Source organism: Molothrus ater, chromosome 9, assembly GCF_012460135.2.
Source record: "Molothrus ater isolate BHLD 08-10-18 breed brown headed cowbird chromosome 9, BPBGC_Mater_1.1, whole genome shotgun sequence".
Lineage (NCBI taxonomy): Eukaryota > Metazoa > Chordata > Aves > Passeriformes > Icteridae > Molothrus > Molothrus ater.
Window position 1 is genome coordinate 27,737,466 of NC_050486.2, and position 24,427 is coordinate 27,761,892.

The 24,427-nt window shown below is 41.6% G+C and overlaps 1 protein-coding gene across 3 annotated transcripts in view; it reads left to right on the top strand.

Annotated features, from left to right (window-relative positions):
- The window catches only part of FGGY (FGGY carbohydrate kinase domain containing), a 128,091-nt gene that overhangs the window by 62,602 nt on the left and 41,062 nt on the right, over window positions 1-24,427 (top strand). For all 3 annotated transcript variants that reach the window (XM_036388009.1, XM_036388008.2, XM_036388010.1), the window contains 2 exons: window positions 2,888-2,991; window positions 22,615-22,722. In XM_036388009.1, the coding sequence (XP_036243902.1) occupies window positions 2,888-2,991; window positions 22,615-22,722 (212 nt within the window). The remainder of the gene's footprint in view (window positions 1-2,887; window positions 2,992-22,614; window positions 22,723-24,427) is intronic.

Genomic DNA, 24,427 nt, shown 5'->3' on the forward strand with positions numbered 1-24,427 from the left:
AATAATCTGACCTGAAAGAATGAACTTGCTGCAAAACTGGGCAAAAGCATGTGCACTTTCACAGGAAGTGGCAGTGGAAGGTCCTTATTTAATTGGCATCATTATGGATCCAGAGCACAAAAAGTTTGCCCATTTTTTCATGTGCTGAATTCAATCAATTGAATTTTAAAAAGAATAGAGAGCAACTGTCTGTTCCTTGATACAGACTTGTGAAAAGAAACTCTGACACTAGAAACACTCAGCTACTGGCATCCCTCAGGAAAGGGCTGCAGTGGATAAAGACAGTCTGCTAATCTGAATATGTTTTCCCAGATGGCACCACAAACATCAGCAGACTCCTGGAAGGATTTCCAGGAGGAGAAAACCAGCACACAGGTTGTTGTTTGGGAGAGGGGGGCATTACAGAGGGAAGATAGTGGGAGATCCTGCATGATAATCACACCATAGCTCAGTGTAGTCTGGGACAAGAGGAGCATTTACAGTGGAACTCACAATTCTTGAATGTGGGAAGGGTAATAAATGTATTGGAAATGGTGTGGAAACTTAGGAGAAAGGACAGCAAAAATTAAAAGATTTGATAGCAAAAATGACAGCAGGAACAAAAGGAGAGTCGAAGAGTGCAGATATCTGTAAAGAAAATATCCTGCAGGCTAAGCCAGGATGATGTGATGGACATCTTGTTTGCAGTGTTAATAACTTTTGATGCAGTTCAGATCTGCTCTTGGCTGGATGTGAAGTGTGGTTTGGCTGAGCAGATTCCTGAAGTTTATGAAGGCTTCAAAGCTTTGAGTACAATAAAGTAAAGAATATTTTAGTGTGTATGTTTGAGGAGGTCATGTGTGTCTGCTGGGTCAGTCCATCTGATACCTCTTATGGAAAAGTGAGGATCTAAGAGCCAAGCAGTTATATCTTGCATTTTGACCTACTGTACTAATTTCAGAGAATGTACAGATAAAACTGTGAGGATGGCAGGCCAGGCTTGTGGGGCTGGCCTCATAAAAATGCTGTTTACATTGCGCCTTTTCAAAAGGCATCAGCATTGTTTCAACAAAAGTAGATGATTTATGGTGCAGTGTCTAAAATACCATGTCACTGTGGAAGAGATCCAGAAGTACACATTGCTAAGCACTGCTTGCCTTCCTAAAAAGCTCTCCTCTGTTTTGTGTGGTGCACAGACTTCTTGTTCTCAGCCTCTGCTTCTGAATCTGCCTCAGACTATGAAAAGTTCCACCTAAGCTAAAGGTGAACGTGACTTATAACTGCAATTACATAACTTTTAGCCTATATTCAGATTTATTTGCTGTCTGACTTTAATTACTCACAAATAGGAGGATTCTAACAATTCTAAACACTGGTGAAGCCACTGACTAAAATTCCAAAAAGAGCCATAATTCCAGTTTTGCAGAAGGCATATTTTCTTAGCAATTAAAAAGATTTTTTCAGTTTTATATTGTTTATGAAAATACATTTGCAGCATATGCTGACTATTTAGTTTAATAGATTTCTTCCCTCTCAAGTGTGAACAGTATTTTTAACTCAAGAAATTCTAATACGGGACAGGAATTCTAATTCTAGTACAGGAATTTGCCTTGTAGACAACCCTATCCAAAATTCCTAATATGCATTCATTATGTTGAAGCAGTGAAAAAATAAAACATGAAGTAGAAGCCTTACTTTAAGCCTTTTGTTGTTCCTAAGTCTCTTTAGGAATTCATAGTTACAAGTCAGTTTAGTTAAAGGGACATGAGGATGGATTTTTTAAGACTTTAAAACTGTAGCCCTTAATTTTCTGATGATTTAGATGACTTCCAACCATGGTAATACCAGGATAGCCATGTAAGAGAAACCCCACCAGACTGATTTTATAACAGAGCATTGCAGTGGTGATCTAAACAAGAGGGTGTTAATGAAATGTAGGATATGAACCAGCCCTAGCACTTGGCATCTTTCACAACGTCCAGCAAATGTTTTCCTCATCCTTGTACAGGGAGATGAAGGAGATTTTTTTATCAGTATTGACATACTGGTCTCCAAATTGAGTTTTGCAGATGAAAATGCAGTCTGGTGACCAGCTTGGCAGCTGAAAAGCAATGTTTAATAAAAGAAAAGTGCAATGTAAAAATGTTACTTGCTGGCTGCTGCATTTTGCTGAGTGCAGCACAATGTGGTGCCAGGATGCAGCCTGGGAGAGGAGGAGGAGGAGGAGGAGGAGAGGGCAGATTGCCTCTGTAGCCTCCCCTGAAGTGACTCAAGCAGGATGGGATGTGTTTGAGTCTCAGCTCTAGGTCTGCCTGGCATCTCCTGGGTGTATTTTCTGCTGCAGGCTGAGTGGTGCTGACTTGGTGCTCCTCAGAGCCAAGCTCAGTTCCTTGAAGGGGAGGAAAAATCTGCTTTTAGATGGTTCTGACATGGACAGAGCAGCAGCAGGAGCGAAGACAACAAAGCTGGCAGCCTTCCAGTCTCCTGCCAAGTTACCCCTTTCTCCAACTCATCCCCTGACAAAACACATCATCCAGGATGTTCGTGATAAACTGTGAACAAATAAACACATCTGCAGCCTGCCAGTACAGCAGGGCACTTTTATTCTGCATGTGAGTGAGCTACCTAAGAGAATAAATGCCAGGTAAAATAACACTTTCTAGGTAAAATAACATTTAAAAATCATGATGATAGACATGCATTTAGAAGAAATCATCTTGAGTCCTTCTATCTGGAATAAATACTTTAATCTGATGCATCAAATTATTTCCTTGGTTGGCGAAGCAGACTTTCTTAATTTGTGGCAGTGGTGTGAGACACTCAGCAATTATTTGAGTGCAGAAAAGGTCTGTTTGGTGCAGGGTGCCTTGTTCTTCTTTAACAGAGAATTTTAATTTTACTTTAATAGGAGTAATTGGAGCAGATGTGAAAGGACACAACCTTCCATGTGAGAACCAACCCATTACATCCCGAGTCGCTATGATCTGTGGAACATCTTCGTGCCACATGGGGGTAGGTTGTATGTGTCATCCTCATTGGTGCAGAATTTACTAACTTATGTTTTTGAAGGGAAAATTGACCTTTGTCCTTCTCACCCCATTCTTTTTTCCTTGAATTTTTTTCTGGTAATTCTATCTTTACCTTTGGATATTAATTATAAATTACCATGCATTTGCTATTAAGCAAGAACTTTAATAGTAGTAGAAATCAATACTGAAAAATGACATGGAAAGTAAAAACCACGATGCCAGAGTGGCTTAAAGAGCAGCCTGAAATCTGAGCCAAAGCCTGAGCCTGAGTTATCTGTGACAAGCCTATCACTAATGTGTTACAGAAGAGTGTCTTCGGAGAAGGAGTGCCCATCTCAGTCACAGCCCTGCTCCCCCACCTCCTCCCTTAATCAATATAAATCCTTCTCCCTCTGAAAATTGCCATGGTGTATAGAATTATGAGATGTATCATGACTAAAAAGAAAGAAAACCCCCCAATAAGCAGTTTTCACTTTGCTAATTTTTCTCAGTGAATTAATACAAAAGCTTTCTCTGAGATTGCAATTAAAATTTAGTGTCTGCTTTTGAAATTTATACTGTTTTAAAATGTATGAGTCTGAGAGCATTCCATTTAGATAAGTACCCTTTTCTGCCACATTTTTTATTTAAAACTCATTTTGGTCTTAAATTTAGAATGATTAGAACTTGGATTTTTCCAAAAAGGAGCAAATGGCACTGGGAGTGCTAGAGGTGTTGAGAGGAATGACATGCTTCATGGAGAAAGCTCCAGGAGAGAATAAGAAGGAGGCTGATAATAAAACATCAGGCTTAACAATAAGTTGTCTCTGTAGTAACAGCATGAATCCATGGTGATCTTGAGCATGAATAAATGGTGATCATATCACGTGGATTGTCTTCAGCAAAGCATTTTAGCACGTGATTGAATTTAAAGACATGAATAATCCTACTATTGTGAAGCAGAGCATTGAGCTAAATCCCATAGACCAATTGGAATATATTTTGGTTCCTTCCTAAACAAAAGTTTCAAGCTTCAAACTCCATTATTCTTGGCTTGCTCTGTCTTTGAAAAATTCCACTGGTACCTGTCTGTCTGTCATAGGGCAGGTGGGGCACCCTGGGGGAAGGAGTCACCCTTTAAGCCCTGCCACTGTTTCCATTATTTCCTGGTTTTTTGATGGAAGTTTCTTGTCCCTTAAGTAGAAGCTGTTTGGGTGAACTCTTGCTAACCTGTTTCATTTAGCTGAGTTAGTTTGAATTGTTAAAATGAGTTAATGGAGACATAGTACTGGACTGCAGTGAGCTGAGGAGCTCGCAGGCAGCTTCCCCCAGAGGTCCAAGGGCAGTGTTGGGTAGCTGGCCATGGGCCAGCTGGCTCTGGCTCATTCCTTTAGCACAACCAGCCCTGGAGGAGGACCTGTGTGTGGTTTTTTATTAATGGTTGATATTTGTACATTGGTAAGTTCTAACATACACCCAGTTCACGACAGTAGATTGTTTGACTTCCCAAACTCAAGCATGGCACATCAATATTAACATGTTTTGTCTTCACTCTCCACAACCATGAGAGTTGTGGCTTCATTAAATATGCTAATGTAGCAAAAGGGATGTGTTAAAATCTATGTTGATGCTCTGTCATCAAAGCAAACCCAAAGTTCTGCATGAGGCAGAACCTTTTAAGGCCTTTAATCACTTCAGTTCAAACTCAGGAATAGATGCTTGTGCAGTTTTTGCTAGATTTTTACTTAAATCTACCTACTCAGCATTTTATAATCATTTCCTTAACTGCCTGCCTTCGCCCATCTGCACAGGGAGGGGTATAACAATCTCTAGCCAGCAGACAATAAGTAAATTCTAAACTTCTCTGGATCTAATCTGTGAAAGGATTTTAGTTTTCTGTTCTTTTATCTATTACCTGAACAGGCTGCATGAAGTGAGCGTGGAGCACACAGAGCAGTTGTATTTGTGTTTTAATGAGACCTATATGCAGCTGCATTTGGCCAAAATTAGCTGTTCCTTTTTTTAATTAGGGCTATAAAATGAAAGTATATTATACTTGTGTTTTGATAGAAATATATATTTTCTCTCTCCGTGTGCACCAAGGGACCCTGAGGGCTGCAGAGATTAATCATCGAGTTTAATTTAGTGCAGTGGGAGAGAGACCTGTGTGGTCAGGCGGGCATTAAAAAGTGCCTTTGATGTGCCTCAGGTGCACTGAGCCCCAGTGAGCCAGCAACAATAATACCTTTGTGAGATGATCAGAGACGAGAGAGGGAGAAAATGGCCTGTGTGGAAACTCAAGGCCGTCCTTTGTTGTGGTTCTGGCAAACGAAGGAGCCAACTGTCAGGAGAAATTCAGCAAACAGAAAGCAGGGGGAAAGTACGGCTGGGTTTCTTTCAAGGGGCCGTAACAGGAAACTGTTCAAAATCATCTGCAATGCCTTTCTTTTCCAACCCTTCCTCCTCCTCTGCTCAGGGCAGGGGGACTGCTCTTGGTATCTGTGTGCTGGTACAGTAGTTCCATTCTCTAGACCAAGTACTCCATGAGTCATGGGACTTGAACACAGCATTTACTTCAAACTTTCAGAGAAACTGCTCCTCGACCCAGTTTTCATTACCTCCAGGACTCTAGAGATCTTAAACAAAAGACTTTGCTAATCATGCCTTTGATATTTTAGAAAGTACAAATGTGGAACCTAATTTTACTCATGGCTATAATAACTTAATTTGTGGTGGAACTACCATTTTTAAGTGAGGATATGCTTTTGGAATTAACCACTGACAGTTTGGGGTAAACAGAGGTACACAAAGAATTTCATGTTGCTGTTGAATAGCTCATGAAAGCAGCAGAATGCTTGTTGTAATTAGGTTATTGACCCCCAGCCCAGGTCTGAGCTGTTGGTTGCTGAAAGTTACTGCCACCTCAGGGCTCATTCATTATCCATGAGGAAAAAGAAAAGAAAAGATGGTTTTCTGAATATTTTTGGACAGTTATGCATTTTACATGATTCTCTGCTGCCTCCTTTGCCCTAGCAAAAGACATGGGTAGAATTTGCATTTGGAATGGCAAATAAGCTGCTCTTTCACTTGTGAAGGATTGTCCCTTGTTTTGGGGCTGGGATTCATCCCTGCAGGTTTGGTCTCTGTGCCCAGGGATATTCCTGGGTGGGCTGCCACTGCCATGGTGCTTTGCAGGCAGGGGCACTGAGCTCCAGCACCCACACTTGGCTTTGGAACTTTTAGGAGCCTTTCCCTGTGTAGCCATGGTGACTACACCAAATGTGTGAGTAGTTTTTCCCAGCAAAATCACAGCAGGTTTGAGGCACTGAAACAGGAGCTTCCCTGTTATTCCTAACTTGAAGTTTGTGTGGGTCTAACAGACATGCCCTAACTTCTGGGAATAAGGTAGTTGGTTTCCCTAAAAGCCTGTCTTCCTCCCAGTGTCTTAGGGTATTATGGGGTATTTTAATGGTTTTAAAAATTCTTTTTTTTTTTTTCCTTTTTTTTCTGAAACCTTTATGTGATCGGGAGTTTTTCAGGCACAGATTTTTTGTATTCCCATGTTCCAGTCCTGGACAGAAGTGTGCTTTTGCAGGGCAAAGTTGTACCATCATGAAAATATTTGTTGTTCTTACTCAAACACCTTTTGTGATACCCAGCTGAAGAAAGTAGGCAGAGTAGCTTTCAATGGGAACATGATCTGCCCTAATTTTAGCTTTTTAATGGGGGGAGTGTGAATTTGCTGGTATTTTGAGTCCCAAATGTACAAGGTTTGTGTTCTGTTATCTCCAGGGTCTCTGATATATTTTTTCTGTCTTCATTTCATGATATGGTCTGTGTTCTTCTTCAGTCATCCCTTCTTTATCAGTTCTCTGTACTCAACACCTCTTTTTGAGGATTGTCAGGGAATCTCTTCAAGTTTAGATGTGACCTCTTCTTTTCCATCTGTTTTTGTTACTTATGTGACTCTCGGCATTGGGAACGGACTCACCAGGCTTGGTGCACAATTCTTTTTTCCCTGGGTGATAATGTTCATGTGGTTTGAACTGTATAATTTAGTAATTTTTTTCAATTGGAGAGGCACAAGTAATTTATCTTCTACCTTTTCAGATTCAATACATGATCTAAAACACAGAGCAACTACATGAGCATAAAATGAGCAGATCATTTTGCTGTCCCAATGTTTACTATGGATTATTTCACGAAGAATATCCCATATTCTCTCTCTCACTAAGCTTGACTAGCCTTTGAGTGCTTTCTGCTAAAGGAACTCCAGCCCAATTTTCTTATTCTAAATTTGTTCATTTGATTCTCGTGATGACTGGCAAACACAATAGAGCTTCTTTGCTCCACAATATCCGCCCGAGCTGCCAGCTTTGTTCACGCAAATAGAGTGTTAAGCACGTTTCCACCCCCAGAGCATGCACAGTACGTGTCCTTTGCAGTACATCCTGGAGAGGAGACAGCAGAGACATGCTGGCTCAAAGTGTTCTCAGAGCCTGATCTCTAATCTCAGTGGGAGCCAGACCAGCAAGTGGATTCAGTGTATTTTGGCTCTGATACCGGAGTCTCCTCTTCAGAACATGCCACGTTGTTAAAGCAGCAGCCCTCGGGGTAATCGCTGCGCAGGGGCTCCGAGCAGTGCGATGCGGGCAGGGCTGATCAGGCTGGCGCTGCTTTGGCAGCTCGGTGTCATCCCGGGGGCTGCGCCCGCAGAGCAGCGCTGGAGCCCCGATCCCTCCCTCCCTCCGGCATCCCCGCCTCGGAACGTGCGCTCTCCGGGGAGACCGGGCACAGCCCGGGGCAGCACAGCCCTGCTGCCAGCTGGCTGCCACCCAGCCGGCAGCAGGGACAGCGATCTGTCCCTCTCCTGACCAGGGGAAAGGCGCTGCCTCCGGGAGGGTCAGGCTAGCGGGAGAAGGGGCAGGAATGCAGGAGGGAAAAAATAAAACCAAAAGCAAACCTAGTGAGGCTGGGGCAGCCTGGGCAAGTCTGGGAGATGATCTGTGTGGGCTTTATGGAATTGATAAGCACCTGCTGTCTTGCTTTTTTAAATATTCCTCTCCCCTGTAAAGCCTGTTGTGCCTATGAGCCACAAAGTCTTAGGGGGTGGGAGAAAGAGCTGAGTGTCACAGGAGCCTCTCCCTCGCTCTGTCCTCATTCGGCACAGTTCTTCTATATTGCATTTGGCAGCAGTCACAGTGCTGACTTCCCAGCTAATGAAGATGTTTTACATTTAGGGAAGGCTGCATGAAATGAAAACCACATTTACTTCACAACTGTTGTTGCACCGTCCTTGGTGTACACAGATTTAGGCTCATGTAGAAAAGGTCACAGAGCCTCTTTAGGTGCCTTTTCAGCCAACGGTCTTAAAAGGGTTATAAATCCATAAAATTGCCACCTTCTTTTACTTGTCCCTCAAAGAACTCCTCCACACCCTTTTTAATGAAACTCTCTTGTTCCATGTTCCAGCATCCTCAGTTTCAAAAAGAAACAAACACAACTGTAATATCCCCTTTGCTGGCATTAATTTGCCGTTGTATGCTTTGCTTGCTTTGTTTTGTTTTTAAAAAGCAAGAAGTAAAATATTTCTGCTAGAAGGGCATATAAAAGATTGTTGCTTTTCTGACCTCCCTATTATATTAATAAAAGCTAGGAAGACTTCAGTAGTGGTGGGAGATCATGTGCAGGCAGCCTCCAAAACCCAAAGCACTTACTTGCAGAACTAGTAAACCACAAAGCTTAAGATCTTGAAATGTAAATAGGAAGTTGGAGAGTTTACTTTAGAGCCAGCAGTGGTGAGTCTGTACAATGTTTATTTCTGCTTGCCTTCCAGCCTTTCCTAAAGCTTGGCAGAGATGAAAGGGAGGCTTTCTCAGCGAGTTATTAAAAGTTTTTGTTATGAGCAAGATGCCTTTGTTCCTGGCCTGGCATAATTCAAAGCTCAGGTATGCCTTGGTGATGGGGAGAATGGGACGTTCCTATTTAGCCTATGCCAGTCCAGAGACATCAAAGTTTTGCACCCCAGTGCCTTGCTGGTAATCAACCTGTGCAGGGGAACGTATCTGAAAGCAATTTAATCTCTATTGTACATAAAGTAGATAATGCTCAGTAATATTCCCACAAAACTGTACATTCAACTCTCCTTGCCTTTTGTGAAACAGATCAGTTGAGTTCAAAGACTCAAATAATAGATGTGGACAGAGAGAAGGCTTTGAAAAATGCTCTGCTTGGAGAACCATGAAGGCTGATACTCAAGAGGCAACTCGCTGGCATCAGTAGAATCTTTGAAAATTCCAACTCACGCAGTGCTTTCCATGCTGTGCTTCACTGCAAGCTGCCCTGTCTGACAGAGGATCAGGGTGCTGGATTTGGGGTACTGAGCCTTCAGAGTACTTGCCAGAGTAGCTGTGGCTGCCCCATCCCTGAAGTGCCCAAAGCCAGGTCAGACAGGGCTTGGAGCAGCCTGGGATAGTGCAGGGTGTCCTTGCCCATGGCAGGGGGTGGAACTGGGTGGGCTTTAAAATCCTTTCCAACCCAAACCATTCTATGATTCCGTGATTCTTTCTGCAGTGTCTGGGTGCTGGGCTTTCCAGGTCTGACTGCTGATAGGGCTCCTCTCTGTTCTTCACTCCTTTCCCCATGTTTTGCCTTAGGAAGAATGAGCAAGAGAGACTGAGCTTCTTCCATTATTATATTGGCCCTACAAAGATTTAGCTGGTCTAGTGCTGGAAATATTGGGTTGCCTAGTTTGGGTCTCTCTACTTAAAGCAGTGTGGGATTGAAAATTACCTGTTATTAGATCAAGCCCTCAATTCACCTTGGACCTTCATTTCTTAACTGTAACAGCTGTGTATTTTAATAGGATGTGGGGGATTTTGCTGCTTCTGTTGTAGGAAGGAGATTGTATTCTGTACTGTGTGATTCTGGGAGAGTTAAATGTTTGTCTTCCTTCACTGATGTTCACATGACAGCATCACTCCATTGTGGGGGACAGGATAAAGCAATTTACTTTTGATTTGTTGTTTAAGTAGCAATATTCTAATTTGTGTCCAGCAGCAGCAGCCTTTCATTGTAACAGAAGATTTTTGTTTTTTTCTTTCCTGTGTTCTTCGAAGTGATGCAATCAGATCTGACAGGTGCAACACTCCCATCAAGGCTGCAGGGTAACCAAATCTGATCACTCCTCTCTAGACCCAGAAGGATGGATTGGCCTGAAGCCCAAAGTCTTGAGCAACCCCAAGTGTCTTCCTGGAGTGCTCTGCTCCAAGGAGAGCTGCATAGGGGAGTTTTCTCAGATCACAAGCATACAAATGTATAATGAATGACCTTTCCAGATCCCTTGTCTCTCTTGTTTTTGTGAGTAGGCATGAACTTACTGAACAGCCTGCTTGGTCTGTGTGTCTAGATCTCAGGGAGAACAATTTTCTGCTCTTTTTCTTCCAATAACTGTAAAAGAATAACTAAAATATAAATTAAATGAGATATGATAAGGCATAATCTTGGTAATCTCCTAGTTTTTTTCTGGATGGTGGAACAAAGAAATAGAATTTTTGAGGGAATACAATATTTGTATGAAAAATTAAGAGTTTTCTGTTAGTTTTAAAGTTTTGGAATTAGCCTTATTTGCAGTGAGGGTTGTGAAAGTTTGGGGTCAAATCCCCTATTTTGTTCAGTGAGTTGGTTTGCTCTGTGATTCTGTCAGATTGTTGCCTTTCCTGGTTCCCTCACTTGCATGATGAGCACAAAGTGAAGCTGTGCAGACAAAGATCTCTCCAATGCAAGGTGTGATATGGGAGTGCTGAGTATCAAGGGCTCCACGAACAAGGGGCTATAGATGGAGTGCTGTTTATTCTTCTTAACAGCAACAGTTCCCCCAGTCAGGAAAATTCCATCAGTCTTTGGGCATTAGGTCTCTTATTCTGGCTTTTCCCCTCCATTTCCAATTCTGTTCATCATCTCATGAATCAGTAAGTTCTTCATCTAAGTTCCTTGTTGCTGTTCCAGCTGTGAATGGGGCAACATCTTGGATGGGGCAAGCTCTTTTAAGGAGAAAGTAAATCTCTTGTCATGTAATCCCTCTGGGAGCAAAGTGTGGAGAAGCATTAGCTGCTGCTTTTCTCCCAGTGTCAGCTGGGAATCACAGTTTATGCTGAGTTCATTGTTTATAGCTGTGGGTGAGGGCCTGAGGTCCTCTCTCACTGTTTACTCTGTCCTTGGGAGTTTGTCTCAGTATGTAAGGGCTGAATAAACACTGGGCAAGATCCTCAGGATTTACCCATTTAGTTATTCAAATGTTTAAAAATATGTTTTAAATAGTGTGTGAATGCATATCTCATATAATGTGAATCTGCTTCCAGCTTCAGGGGTACTGCAGAGGATTTATTGAACTGCAGCCATGATACTGTTGTTGGTAGTGGCCTTCACTGATGTAGAAGGAACACTTAGATAATGGGGAAAAAGGAAAATCTCTAAAATGAACTATATTATGCAAAAAATAAATAAGAAAATCCTTAAGGTGTGTGGGAAGGGCATCCAACCACAGTGACAAGGACTGGGTCTGCCTGGGAGTCCTCAGAGCTTGGCTGGGGGTCCTGGAGGGCTTTTTTCAAGTGCCATGTAGGGGTAGAGTTTGTTTTGCTATTTGTGGCATGGCTGTTCCATGTGCACAATTCCCAACCTTTCAGTTTGGGATGAGGTCTCAGTAGTCTCCTAAAATAAGATTCTGCTGCAAATAATACCTGAGACATGTTTGTTTAGGAACCAGAACTGAAGATTGAAGGGCTATGAGCTAAAGGAATAATTCTGAGATTTAAAAACTCCAATGTTCTTGTAAGAGACTTGCACTGGTCTGTAACTTGTCATTATAGTAGATTTATTTTCTAATGCACATTAGAATTATTTTCTAATTTATTTTCTAATGGAGGTTTTCTTCATGAAAACTGGGGGTTGTTTGCAGTATCAAACACTTCTGAAGACTTGGTTTCTTGTGTTGGTTGAAGGTAAGAACAGAAATTTGCTTGAACTTCATCTCACTGGAGGCTGGGAGGGACATTTTTGTGTAAATTATTGCATATTTCCTGTATTTCTATGATCTTCCCTAAGACACCTGTTACTGTCCACTGTTAACAACAGGTTAGAAGGTACTGTATGGCTTTTGGGGTTTGATTTTATTGTTTTAAACACAAGAAGAGTCAGTTCATACTGTGATGAGCTTTAAGGGATTTAACTTTCCATAGCAGCAAACTGTAGTATTATCAAGTGGAAAGTTAAAATGGCTGTGCTGGAAGATATATAATCATCACACAAACTGGCATTTTGTGACAGTGAATATCTATCACTGCAGGAGAAGTAAAAATAAATGGGTGGAATAAATGGTTGTAGCTCATTTGAGGCCCTGGATCCCCAGTGAACTATTGTTTTGAGAGGCACAGAAGTAACTGCAGTGAGTCATGGAGCAGCACTGCTGCAGAAGGGTCCAGAACAGCATTTCAGCAAGGACACAAGCAGAAGCCATGGGGTAACCAGACAACCTTTCAGCCCATTTATCACAGCACTTGCAGTTCCCATTTCAAGGAAGGCGACACAGTAAATATGAGCAAAAAAAAAAAAAAAAAAAAAAGGTTAATGTGTATATCTGTATCCAGACATTTCACTAAATAAAACAACAAAATAAATCAATGCAGAACTGTTAGTGCTTAAGTGCTTAGCAAAAAGCATCTGAATCCATCACAAATGGGGGTGCTTTTTTTTCTGTTTTGGATTTTGAAAACAATTTAGCAGATTAAAGGTCTTTTTTTACCAATTTCTGAAGGAAACTTTGACCTTTGGGAATACAAAGAAAAGGATCATAGGCTACTGTGTGTCCATCGTGTACTTTCCCAAGCTGAAACATAAATAAGCTTAGTGTTAATGGATACTGATAAAAAGCAGAAGTAAGTGGATGTGAACATTTAAGCTTGGAACAGTCAAAATTCATCTAATTTAAAGGGTTTGCTGCAAAGCTGAGCATTCAGTCAGGGTCCCTGACAGTTCTTCTGAAGTTCTTGCATCTCTGATTCAGGCAGAAGGAAATGGTGGATGTTGACGGAGTCTGGAATGATTACCCATGCATTCAATCCCATTTAACTTCTTCCAGAGCTGAAACTTTCAAGTTGTCCCAGGCTTAATTCCAGGTCTGCTTCCTGGAATAAAAAGGAGTTTAACCTCACATACAAGGAGCAAAAACTTCACTGGGGTGCAGACTTTCTGTGCAGGACACCAGCATTGGTTTTTTTTTGTGTCCAGGGACAGTTCCAGAGGCAGATGCTGTGCTTAGACTTGTCTGTTCTTCTGAAGACCCCTCTCATCAGTAACTCTGAGTGACCTGATAATCTGGCACTGCTCCCTAAGCCCTCCTGGGCTCTTCCTGTGCTGATGCAGAACTTGTTTGATCCCCCTGCTCCAGCTGCTCTCTGGGAGTGGTTCCCTATTCTTGAATCCAGTCTCTCAACCTTCTGACAGTGCCTGGTGAAACCCTTCATTCTCTACAGCAGATAGCACCATTACTCTAAAAGAAAACATGCACACCAATGCCTCTGAGCCCTTTTAGGGTATGACAGTTTTACACAATCATTTGTTGGATCCCAGACTGATCTAGGGCTTGCCTCTTTCTGACAGCAGTCTCAGGATCCAAATTCCCAGGGTGGCAGAGCTCCCTAAGCCCAAGCTGCTGCTCCCTTCCATCACCTGTGGGGATCCTGACCCTGATTCACAGAGAGGGCTCAGAGGTTTTTGATGCTTCTTGGGTGAAAGCTGAGTCTGCTGCTCTCAATGCCTGGGGAAAAGTCATGGTCAGGAGATGGCTGGGAGAAGGTCTCATAGAAGGTTGAGAAGATCTCGTAGAAGGTTGAGAACTTTGTGTCTGTTCTACAGTATTGATTTTTATATTTCCATTCTCTAATTGTTTCTCTCAAAACAGGTGGTCTGGTGGGGTGGTTAATTAGTGCTCCTGATAGAGCTGTAATTAAGCCATGCTCCTCTTCTAGCTTGTGCTTCAGTGGCCAACTTCCAAATGCTCATGTCCCATTACAGCTCCTGTCTTCTGCAAACAGCAGGTAAAATTCAGCAAAGAACTGGAACAGGACTTGAGGAACACATTCAGACATGGCCCTCTCAGCTTCTCTTTTATACCATCTCTCCATTTTTACTAAGATAATAGTAAGGCAAACAAAATGAAGAGCATTTTTTACTTCCAGTATAATTTTCTCATTTTTTCCTGTTTTTTTTTATTCTGCTCTTGAATTTAAAGGTTTGAGTGCAAAAAGTGAAAGTCAAAAGTTTACAGTAGGAGAGGTAGGTACCAGTCTTACTCTCTATTTTCCCCTGGGAAAATGCAGGATTTTATAATGTGAAAAGTATTGTTCTACTTAAAACAAATACCAGTTGTCCAGCTTGGCTGGTTAATGTTTAGAGCTAATATCATTGCCAGCTTCTTTCATAAGACTGGTATTAAAAAAAAGCAAAAATAAGATTTAAAAAATCCTTTTGTGCGATCGTGAAATAAGAGTAGGGGCAGATGAAGAAATGAACTGAGTAATCTATAGTGTGTATTTGTACCATGTCAGCAACTCCCAGCAGCACTCCTGGCCCTGGTTTCCTGTGCAATGTGCCAGGTCCCTGGGATCTGTCATACCATACACCACAGAGAGATGATGAGTAGAGGTGGTTTTGCTGGGCAACTGACCTCCAAGTTTTGCCCATAATAATTTATTCATGTGGCTGTACCCTAAGACATTCTAATACCAAACATACCTTGGGCTGAAAATTGATGCAGCCTATTGGAAAAAATACCCACAGCCAGCTCAGACAAAAAGCTGGACCTGGCTGCTGCCTGAAAATGGGGCCTCAGGAGGTGCAGGGGGTCACAGCAGTGAGTTAGTTCAGCCCCAGAGCATCCCCTGTCAGAAGCTTTTCTCAGAAATGCAGCTTCAAACTGGTTTCAATGGCAGATATCCAGAAAAGCTGCTCATACAAGTGCAGTCTCTGACCTCTTTATTCCCTGCCTGATCTGTTGCACATTTCTAACATACAGCAGAGTAAAAGAGGGGTGGTTTTTTGGTAAATACGATTTTCTTGTTGTTGTCAGTTTTAAACAACATTTTAATGGATGTGTTCTCTTTTAAGAGCCAGTATCTTCCTTGTCTTTTCCTTCTCTAGATGAATTTCTCTTTATACCAGTAAATATAAACTACTGGTTTATATTTAAAATATATTTACAGTATATAATATTAATATATTTACAGTAAATATAAACTTCTGCTGGTCTAGATTAATTCCTCTTTATACCACTAAGTAGAAGCTCAGTAAAAACTGAGTAACTAAAATGATCATAAGTCAATCTATTCTTTTATTAAAAATCAGAAGTTTTACTTTTTTTAAAATACCATTCCTTATTTAGCCTTTAAAAAAATCTAACTGTGCAAATGTTTAATAAACTCTGTGAAGTTTTACTCAGATTGATTCTTGTTAGATATAGAGCTGGGTTGTGCAGTATATAGTCCCAGTGTATAACTCACCTGAAATATTTTCAGAGATGAAGCAATCAAGTTGCCCTTGGAGTGTGGTTTCTTTATTGCACATTAATCACATACCTGGTTTGGCCTCTAGTTTGTAGACCAGTTAATGTTTTATGGAGAATTTAGAAAATTAGAAATAGTTCTGCATGTGTGTCATTCACATTTTGCTGCCCTTCTCACACAGGTTACTACTTGGAGTAAGAAGTAACAGTAGTCCCCAAGAATTCATTTGTGTCTCCTAGTTTTAGATTGCACTGAGAGTTTTGTCTGGGAGTTAATTAATACAGGGATTGAATTTTCCAGGTCTCTGTGGCATAGCCTTGGCAATAAGTGATGAGGTGCATGTTCAGTGAGGCATTCATGGAAGTGTTTTGTATCCCCTAAGCCAGAATTCTTCAGCTGCCTGTAAACAGGTTACCAGAACCATCCGTGGGTGGGTGAGCTCAGGCAGAGCCCCAAAGTCCTCGTCCTCTCTCTGTTGTTGTCACTTGTGTGACTTCCATCCTTCCAGTGGGATAAAGTGAGCTCTGTGCAAGAATTTTTGTGGTCTGGTCTTAATATCATGGCAGAGTAAATCTGTCACTGAGGATGGCTCAGGGGATGCCAGCCTGTCACGTGGCGCAGAGCTGGTGACCTGCCCACCACGAGCTATGCAGCTGCATAGCAAACCCATGATGGCCAGAGGACCTGAGCTTAAAATATAAGCAAATAAATTGCTGGCAGTGTATGACCTGTAGGAATCGGAATATTAATAAATTTTAATTTCCTTTGTGTCCTGAAGTGCATTTCTTGTGTCCCAAAACCTTATTTTCTTGAATAAATCTTGCATCAGGCTGAAGCTAGTATACTGTTTTGTGTTTAGTATGTAATTACTACTACTAATAGACATATTTTAAGAAGTTGACTTGGTGCACCATACATTTAACTTAGAAAAGCCTCTAGAGCTATGGGAAAGTTTAGTTTTAAACCCATTTAAAGCTTGAGAAATAATGCCAGGATGGCAATTTTAGAGTAGGATCAGTTCACTGAAAATACAATTTCATGCCCTAGCTCTGCCCAGTTTATATATGTGTGTGTATATATATCTATATGCCACCAGCAAATGCTGTTATTAAATCACACATTCAGTAGCTATTACTGTGACCTAAGTTTGAACCAGAAACCTAGAAATGAAACATTCTTGAGTTTCCCTTTGAGTTTTTTCCTTTTTTTTATGAATCTCTTTCATTCTTTGTCAGAGAGTTGGGGTCGAGTAGCTCTATAAGACCCATCTGTCAGCAGAAGCAAAATGATACAGTTTTCTTAATGCAGGATTTTATGCATCCATGTAAAGCCTCTGAACTGAATGGCTGTCAGTATTCTCAATCCACAGTCAGTCAGAAACTTTGAAAGTTAAAAGTCAGCAAAAAAGTTAATGAAAGTATTTGACTTGTCAGTGATCAAAGTCCAGAACTGTAAAGAGCATTTATTAGTTAGTGACTGATACGGTGCTTTTCCTTTTTTCTTTCTCTGCTCTCTCCATTAATATCTTAGATCTTTTCTTCATACCTGTCTTAGCCAAACAAAAGCAGCTGTTATTCTGAATTTCTGGCTATAGAAGCTGGTAAGTGAGGTGATTTTCAAACAAATTTTCTGACCTAGCTACTCCTTAGCAAATAATTACCTTAAAAATTTTTGACTCTAATGTGACTGTACTCTAAAAGTATAAAGGATTAAACTTGCTTTCAAGGAAGTGAGTGTAAGTCAAGAATAGTCCCACAGAAATTATTTCCTCTCTCTATGGATATTGGAAGTAAATAGAGAAGCTGATAGCAATAGTAGAATGCTGCCCCATATCAGAAGCTCAATATTAAAAAGCAGAAATTAAAATGGCAGAAGATGGATATAACAATATGCCTTGTTAATATAAAGATTGGGTTTTCAGGTAATAGTCAAATTCTCCAAATTCTCTGTCAGTTTTATTGAAGGAGTTTGTGTAAGCTAACACCAACAGATGGTGTCAACTAGGGAAGAAAATTGCTGAAATTCATACTTCACAAAACTGCTCTCTCCAGCGTGGTGTGTTTTATTTTATCATCTCTGATTGCCCTAACATTTACATAAAGCTGAGGAGGAAACACAAGCATGTGCCTGATCATCATGGCTGCTCCAGGAAAACAGAGCTAAGTGAAACAAATCTCACAGTGCCACTTGCTCATTTGATGGCATGGCTGGGTGCCCAGGTGAGGCTTGTCTGTGAAGGTCTCTATTCTGTCCTGTCCTTGAAGCCAGGGACAGTTCTGAGAGCTGAACTTGGGTTAAAGGCACTGACTCCTCTGATTCACTCACATGAGCTGTGAATTAGCCTCTCCTGCTTTTTTTTCCAGGTAGACTTTTATAACTGAAATGGATTTTTTTTTGCCTGCCTTTGTTTTAAAGGGAGAGGCAAGTGGGAAGGACTAATCTAAATTAAATACATTACAGATCTCATATTAATGCCATTTAAGCAGGTCCTTTCTTAATTTACCTTAGTTCTATATAGCCTTTTATATTTTAAAAACATTTTTCATTTCTGTGGGCTGCCAGATGTGCTGCTGATACCTTCTGATCTTAGGTAGTTTGACACTGATTTTCCCAGCGTACGCCAGGGTTCAAGTCTGGCCTGTAACTCATCCAAATGATCTATTCATAACAAAAAGTGCCTTCTGGCAGTTGCACCACAGCTGAATATTGTTAAACTGAATTCATCCTTTCATTTGTTTCTGATTGCTCTATAATGTTTACATATCTTACATATTAGTATGATCTTTTATAAAGCACACGCTGAGGTTAAACCCACCCAGAGAGAACTTTATTTCCCTTCTTCTCCCTTTCAGAAGGTGTGGAACTCTTTTTTTTTTTTTTTTTTTTTTCCTGTCAAGTGAGCAGGAATCTTGGGACTGCTCAGTGCTCGTTTCATCCGAAGCCATAGGGCTGAGCAGGCAGGAATGTGTGTGGTGGGGAGGCAGGGAAAGGTGACATTTCCTTGCACAGAAGGATTGTCCCCCATCCCCAGACAGAGTAAGTGTGAGGTGGAATTGCCTGTCTGGGTGTAATCCTTGTCTGAGCTGGCATCATCACCCATGAGGGCAGCAGTCCCTGTGTGAACACGTTCAGCTGAAATATTTATAGATGCAGCTTATGACTCAAAGTCTGAACAGGTTCAGATTCCTCTTGTCTTCTGTCTTCAAATTCCTGCTGCATTAATTGTGCAGAGATCACTCTCACCTCTAGCAGAGGATATCCTGTGTTTCAGTTTCACTCTATATAAAAGATAATAACTGTTACTATGTCTCACAGTGGGAGTGTGTCACAGGAGGAATTTCAGTTCAATGGAAGGCAGAAAATCTTAGGCTCCCTTTGAATTTGTATTTTAACTTCCAGAGAAGGATGACATCTCTTATTTGCTTTAAAAATAAAAATCAATTGCCCATAAATCTGAAACACATGTTGTTTTTCTACTAAAAAGATTAAGGATTTTCTTAAGCTCATTAAAGGAAAAAAAAATAATGACATTGATCCTCCTATATCACCATAAGAATGTCTGAAGGCAATTGAGAGCTGTAAAAGAGACATGGTGTTATTGTAACCAAAATAGCCCTGAATCTGGAAAATTGTGCTTTTCTTTTCTTCTGGGTTCTGCAACAAACTTATCACTGTTTCTCCAACCTTATGCCTGTGTCTAGTCATGTGTTTTAGTGGGATTGAGTGGGATGTATACTCAAACAGAATTAGGACCTTTTGTTATGAAAATACAAATGCCAGCTGCTGCGTGGCTTGAAAGATTTAATCACCGTCCAAATATTTCAAGGAGGGGAAATGGAAACCATTTGCTGTTTCTGATGCATATAGCTACAGGAGGATGCTCACCCTGTTGCTTCTCAAAGATTGTGTGTCTGTTTTGGGGAATTTGTTATTCCCAATTTTCTTTCTTTCCGTGTGCATCAAAGCCTAGAGTCTGCAAAACGTGAATTAAAGTCCTTAAATGAAAGGGGGAAATGGGAAATCTGATTATGCCCTATCATCAGTAAAGCCCAGCATGACAAGCCAGTGTTCTTTATTCCAGTTAAAAGTTCCCACAGCAACAAAACTGATAACCAAGTGCCCTGCTGGCTTTATTCATCAGTGTGGCAATTCCCAACGCCCTCGTTTGCTCTGTTCATGTGTTGAAAGTTTGCTGGAATGTGTACAAATGGTACTTTGGTAGTAAGAGGATAGGAAGGTCTTAGTGTAATGTGAGAAGAGCCAGCATGGAAATATCCTGTCCTAAATTCCTGTGAGTGTCCAAAACACAAAGCCAGAAGTACTGGCTGCAGGGAGAATTTGGTCTTTTAATGAATCTAAACATTTTTACAGGAGAATTTGGTAAATGGTAGACTAATTACAGGAAAAAGGTGTGGGGTTTGTATTTTATTTTATAAACTCTATTGTCCTTCTGGCTGTTGAGACTTTCCCCTGATTTCATAAAGCATCTTGATGCCTTTAATGTCCTTTGGCTACTTGTTTTTTTCAGGTGATACAGCAGTTGGATTTGAAGCTTGATCCCTTTGCCATAACCAGATTTTTCCTTCAGCAGACTGCAGAACCCTGCAAAGATCTCTGCATCACAAATATTTTGAGATAAGCCTTCAAAACCCCAGGCCCCTTCTGCCCTAAATGTACCTTGTCACCTCCTGGGACACTGCTGTGTCCGTGGCTGTAGGGTGGGAGTGAGTTGGGATGTTTGGGTTCTCCCCATGCTTCCATCACCAGCTCAGAGCAGATACTGACTGGGAACTTTCACCACATGCTGTGTTCTCAGTAAGGTCAGTGAAGTGGAATTGGTCTAAAAATCAGCTTGTTTTAGGATTTGCTTTTTGTTGTGCTTCATTTTGTTATTGAAATCATAAAAGAAGGCTTGCCCCATTGAGGTGATGAAAACTCAAAGCTGTATTAATTTGTAGTTTTAAGAGAAAACAAAACAAAACCAAATGTCTTTGCAATGTTTTTGACGTAGCTTCGTCCACTTGGAGTCATAAATGCCTTTGTAAATTCAGTGCAGCTATTCTTGCTCTTTAATGTGTTTAGTCAGCCAAAATCTTGCACAGACACACAGACACATGTGTACACATACATCTGTAGGGAAAGTAAGTCAGGGCATCAGAGCTGATAAGGGAGAACCAAGCGGAATTCCCAAATTTGTTAGATGCTTTCCTGAGAGAAATCAACATTTCTTGACACTGGGGTGATGTATTTTGAAAAACAATTTTTTGTTGTTTTGTTTTCCTACTTAACTTCCTGACAAGAATCAGCTGTACTGTAAGTTTATGGCTTGAGCAGACTATTGTTTGTGCAGAAACCTCCCTGCTGCTGTATTTACTAAACATGTGTGATGCACAAATGCCAGTAAACTGCATCTTGGAGCATATTCCCTACTGGCTAGTAAAAACTGCCTTTAAAGTTCAGCCTGTTTAAATATAGAGAGAATGTGCATCAAGTTTAACAGGAACAGGCCTGAATTTTTAATTATTCTCAAAACTGTTTTGATGTGAAGTCCAGGCTTTCTTGAATTCAACAGCAAACCTTGAGCATCCTTCAATGGGTCTAGAATTTTGCTATTGAAGAGCAAGGTCTAAATACAAAACACCCCACTGTCCCATTGACTAAGACCTCTCTTTTTGCTCTTCAGCGTTGGAAACACACAGACTGATTTTGTTAGGGAACTAATTCTCTTATATCCTTCTCTGCTAGTAGTTCCCACCTTCTAGAAAACAACAGTTGCAGATTTAGCCATCATCAGTGGGAAGTGCAGCATAAATCATGGGATGGTGTAGGACTGCAGTGCTGTTCTCTTTTCCCAGTGAAGTCACAGCTGTGTCTCACTTGAGTGTGGAAGAGAAAACATGGATCCTGCTTCCAAGAGAAGCCTGGCAAGGCATGGATGGCCTGTGTCCTCCAGCCCCTGCTGCAAGAATTCCATGTTCAACCAGTGGGGAATTCACAATTAGTCTTTGGAGCAAGTCCTGGGACCCAAATCCCACCATCCCAGTTCCTGGTGTGTGCTGGCTTTGCTTGCTAGACTGGACAGTGATCTGCTGAACCAGGAGGGAAGTCTAGAAAGTCTGTCTGGTCTACTGAAAGTGAAACCACTTTGCAAGAGGAAGATAAATGCCCTCCACCCTTATAAACTGGTAATTTGCATCTTCTGAAGGAGAGAAAGGAAATGAACCAGTGTCTCCCACATCCTGAGTGGTCTAACCACAAAAGCAGGGAGTGCAGGGGCCAGGCTGTCACTGTGCTGGGGATATTGGTGTGTGAGTGGTGGAGCACTGCTCAGATACCTGCCTGATCTGCCCTCACAGCTAGGAGTGGTTTGTGTAAAGCTAAGCCTAAGTGAGGGGCAGAATCTGGTTTTTACTCAGACATGTTTGCTGCTGAAGCCAAGCAGATCCCAGCCCAGGTGTGCAGCCTGCACCTGAGGCACCCAGCTCTCCTGGCACTGTTGTGAGAGCCCAAGTGGAGTTTGGGCTTCCACTGCCAGCATGGAGCTGATGGCGGCTCTCAAGGGACATCACTGTCCTCTGCCAGCAGGATTCCCTCCTCATTCTGGGCTCTCCAAATGTACAGGATGGATGCTCTGGAAACTCCTGTGGCTGATTACAGTGCCTGTGTTTGCTCATGCCAATCGAGCAGAGTGTTGTATCCCACTTGTCACTCTAAATAAGGCCTTTTTTTCTGGAGAAATGAGGCAGTTTCCCTCTCTCTGTAAAATACAGCTCCTATTCCTGAAATTTCTTACTTGCTGTTTGGCCAGGCCCTGCTGTTCTCTCAGTGGAGATGAGTGGGTTGTGGGCTGTGTCGTGTCATCTAAAAATTATGTAAACAGGGGGAAACATTTTTCCATGTTTTTTTGGAGTAAATTTCTACCTGTACACCTCCACTTCTATTGGTAATTCCAGTGGAGAAGCAGGAATTGTCTCAGTATTGGACTCTGATATCTGCCAAGCTTTAATTGTGAAGTTCCTACTTTGACAAGCACTTGGATTCACTAAAGCTTTCTATTGCTTTCCCAGGTCAGTGAAACCCCCATTTTTGTGCCTGGTGTTTGGGGACCATATTTCTCTGCCATGGTACCTGGACTGTGGTTGAATGAGGGAGGCCAGAGTGCAACAGGAAAACTGGTGAGTGTTTGGAGACTGGCAATTCAGACCTGAAACACCTCCATAAGATCATGGGATGTACCAGGCTGCTGAAAGCAGTTAACAATTAGATGAGCGTTATGTCTGTTATGTAATACTAATTTGCATAGAGATAGGGGATTATGTACAGGGTATGTTTTCCTTTTATGGTGGTGGTGATGATTACTGTAACTACCTTACAGGCAAATTGGCTTCATTCTTTGCTTTAGCAGGAGGCTGACACAGACTTTGAGGTGAAGCAAATGATACATATTGTATTATATAGATCAGTTGTGTTCATTGATGAGCATAAATGAAAGATATAGGGACAGAACAGTAACATGATAACATATTATTCCATCACCTCAGTTGTTTCCCTGAATACAAAGAATCTAACAGCACTAGGTTAATTTAATTTACCAATAAAAATTAAAGCTAAGCAGAGTTCACTAAAAAATGAATTTTTGTATTTACAGGAAGACGGTCAGAAGTAAAACATATCAAATTTAAAGAAAGGCTGCTTGTACACATCAGTATTTAGGCTTGAGTCCAAAAGTGTCAGCAAGTCCTTGGTGACTGCTTAACCCTGGGGTTTCTGGATCTCCTTGTGTTGATGCTTTGTGAAAGCTGCCCTAGAACAGAGAATAGACAGAATTAAAGACTAAAGCAGGGATTTATTAAAAGGCCTCAATGGATCCACCTTGGGCAGCACAAGAGCCCAGCCAGGGCTACACCCAAGATGAACCAAAATGGTCACAAAATGGATGGCCTGTCATGGGGTACATTTTTATAAGTTCTGCTCCATTTGCATCTTGCAGTTCATTGTCCCATTCCAGCTTTAGCCCATGCAGTCCCACCCTGCTTGTTTTTCTCTCTCCAGCCCACGGTGTTTGTGCTCTTGGGGCTGAGATTTGGATCATTTGTCCTTGGTCCCCAGCTAGAGCAGGAATTGTTTTCTCTCCCTGCTCTGTGCAGAGAGTTCACCATCCCTTAACATGAAGCTCAGAACTGCACACTAAAGTAGTACAGAATCTGAAAAATATAAAAGCTAAAACCTGAGGCATCAGTGTCACCTTGCCCAACCTTAGGACACTCTGGCTGCCCTCAGGGCTGAGCTGCAGGGGCCTCTGGAGAGGCTGCAGGAGAGAGCTCCAGGCCTGTGGGTGTCCCTGCAAAGCCCCAAGTGCAGGTGGGTTTGGTCTGTCACAAACTGCAGCTGTGATCACTCCTGACTCAGCACCACCCATCTCTTTACAAGCCTGGAGATGGGAGTACACGGCCAGGAAATGCACTGGGGCATTGCTGCATTTAAACATTCCATATGGAACAGTCACTGAATGAGAAGCAGAAATCCTCCTGGATCAGGAAGCCCAGACACACCCCAGGCTGAGCTGTGACTGGGATCCCTCCTGTGCTCTCTCCTGACGTTCCTCTGTGTCACAGCTGCAGTCATTCCTCCTCCTGCAGCCTGGCTTCCCACCCCACCTCCAGCCCATCCTTAGCCTTGTGGCTAAAAACTTTTAAATTAATAATTAATAATAATTTTTAATAATTGCTTTTGCAGCAAGTGGGATATGTGTGCTTTAATTTTTTCAGGCAAAGATTGGGCTAGGACCAAAAAGTGTCCCATTTTACAAATAACTGCTACAACCAGACATAAAATTAAATAATGTCCATATAAAATAATAAATGAATGCTCATAACATTA